Source organism: Micropterus dolomieu, linkage group LG01 (assembly GCF_021292245.1).
Source record: "Micropterus dolomieu isolate WLL.071019.BEF.003 ecotype Adirondacks linkage group LG01, ASM2129224v1, whole genome shotgun sequence".
Taxonomy (NCBI): domain Eukaryota; kingdom Metazoa; phylum Chordata; class Actinopteri; order Centrarchiformes; family Centrarchidae; genus Micropterus; species Micropterus dolomieu.
Genome location: NC_060150.1, coordinates 1,760,742 through 1,763,083, shown reverse-complemented (window position 1 = coordinate 1,763,083; position 2,342 = coordinate 1,760,742). Strand labels below are relative to the sequence as shown.

General features: G+C 46.3%; 1 protein-coding gene across 2 annotated transcripts in view; it reads right to left on the bottom strand.

Annotated features, from left to right (window-relative positions):
* The window catches only part of fbxo3 (F-box protein 3), a 9,055-nt gene that overhangs the window by 3,568 nt on the left and 3,145 nt on the right, over window positions 1–2,342 (bottom strand). For both annotated transcript variants that reach the window (XM_046050864.1, XM_046050872.1), the window contains exons 5-11: window positions 1,813–2,017; window positions 1,590–1,635; window positions 1,404–1,488; window positions 718–840; window positions 525–640; window positions 302–409; window positions 149–231 (exon numbers count right to left, since the gene is read on the bottom strand). In XM_046050864.1, the coding sequence (XP_045906820.1) occupies window positions 149–231; window positions 302–409; window positions 525–640; window positions 718–840; window positions 1,404–1,488; window positions 1,590–1,635; window positions 1,813–2,017 (766 nt within the window). The remainder of the gene's footprint in view (window positions 1–148; window positions 232–301; window positions 410–524; window positions 641–717; window positions 841–1,403; window positions 1,489–1,589; window positions 1,636–1,812; window positions 2,018–2,342) is intronic.

Here is a 2,342-nt window from a genome sequence, read left to right as displayed (position 1 = left end):
TTGATGATTTCAGCTCATGGAAATCAAAACTCCAGATTATAATAAGCTGAGATGAACCTTCATCTGGACGGTGTCACGGGAGCAGTTTATTAAAAGAGCTCCGAACAATCTTAACCAGTTGGCGGGACGTCGTGTGATAATCGCTTACCGTTCGGCCCGGCGGCTCTCTGAAGGGCGGGCACACCATGTGGAAGCGAGGGATGGCCACGTGGAAAACTTCCTCTTTGTTGGCTACGAGAGAAACAAACATGAGACCAGCCGCAGCGCAGAGACAGAGTTTACTGCAGTGAGCGGACGTTACCCAGCCGGTGGAAGGTGTAGTGGCCCTCCATGTACTCTGACGGCGTGGAGAAGGTGGTGCAGCTCGCGTACTCGTGGACTTTCCCCGGCGTCATGACGGGAAACTCTCCTGCGCACACAGACAGTCACGATCAGCCTCTCTTTGTCTCACAGGTGAGGAATTTCAAACATAAACAGGGTTATCAAAAATAAACAGCTGGCTGCGTGTGATGCGAGCAGCGTACCGACCACGCCGGGGCCCTGAACCTCCTCCACGTTGCCGTCGGAGGTGGTGATTTTCCAGTAGCGGCTGTCGAGCTGACAGGCGGCTTCGGGCGGCGCGCCGCTCGACATCTCTATCCTGCAAACACACGCTGGTTAAAACACGGCAGCGACACGCGACCGGAGAGGCGAGGCGAGGGACGGCGAGGCGGGTACCTGATGCGGTAGGTGAAGAAGAAGTGCGGCGGATGGACGGAGGAAAGCTCTGGCAGGAAGGCGGTGGAAACGGAGACGGTGATGTCGCCGGTGGTCGACACGCAGCCCTTATCGTGCACGTACCTGCAGACACAAGCGCAACGAAAAGACGAAACAGGAAGCTCAAATAAATAAATTACAAATAAATTAATAAAAATGTAAAAATATAAATAAATTAAATAAATTACAAATAAATTAATAAAAATGTAAAAATATAAATAAATTAAATAAATTACAAATAAATTAATAAAAATGTAAAAATAAAAATAAATTAAATAAATTACAAATAAATTAATAAAAATGTAAAAATAAAAATAAATTAATAAAATAAATTAAAAATAAATAAATAAGATTTTTAAATATAAAAAAATAAAAAAATACATAATTAAAAATAAATTAATAAAATAAATAAAAATGTAAAAATAAAATAATTAAATAAATTACAAATAAATAAAATTTTTAAATATAAAGAAATTAAAAATAACTAAAAAAATAAAGAAATAATTAAATAAAAATTAAAAATAAAGAAATAAAATAAATAAAAATGTAAAAATAAAAATAAATTAAATAAATTACAAATAAAAATTTTAAATATAAATTAATTAAAAATAAATAAGAAATAAACTGTTGGTGTGCAGGTGTGTTACCTGAAGATCTGGTCTCTGATGATTGGATAGTCTCCCGAGACGACGTGGTGGACGTAGGCGGTGAACCACTCCGAGAAACAGGAACCTGAAAGGAGCACACAGTCCCGGTAACAGTTAGCGTGGATGCGACTCTCATCTCTGGTTGAAATGCGAGTTTCAGCCTCTCGGAGGACACGATGAACGGACCTGTGATGAACATGTCGATGGCTGAAGGATCCTGAGCCGTCTGATCCTGAAGGGCAGAGAGACACGAGGAGCTTTAGACCGCCTGTCCAACTGCCTGCTGATCACACGTTTTACAAAAATACTTTGACTCAGAACGTCACAGCTGAACAAGACGACATTTCTAAATCACTCTGCTCCCTCTCTGTAAAGCACTTTTATTTTGAAAGGCGGGAAGGTTACGGACGGGGCAGGGGTAGAAGCTCTCGAACATCCTGCGGCCCTCGGCGGGCTGCAGCGCCATGTACTGGCTGAGTCCGGTGTGGAAGCAGAAGGTGAGCGGCAGGCAGCGCCTCATGCCCTTCCTCTGCTGGAAACCTCCGGCCGCCGTCTCCACGTCCAGCAGGACCTCCGAGCGGTAGTGGTTAGACAGGGACATGCTGCCCATCAGCCTGAGGGGACACAGGGGACACGGGGTCAGGGGCCACGCTCACACAGACACGGGGACATGCTGCCCATCAGCCTGAGGGGACACAGGGGACACGGGGTCAGGGGCCACGCTCACACAGACACAGGGACATGCTGCCCATCAGCCTGAGGGGACACAGACACACGGGGTCAGGGGCCACGCTCACACAGACACGGGGACATGCTGCCCATCAGCCTGAGGGGACACAGACACACGGGGTCAGGGGCCACGCTCACACAGACACAGAGTCAGGGGCCACGCTCACACAGACACGGGGACATGCTGCCCATCAGCCTGAGGGGACACAG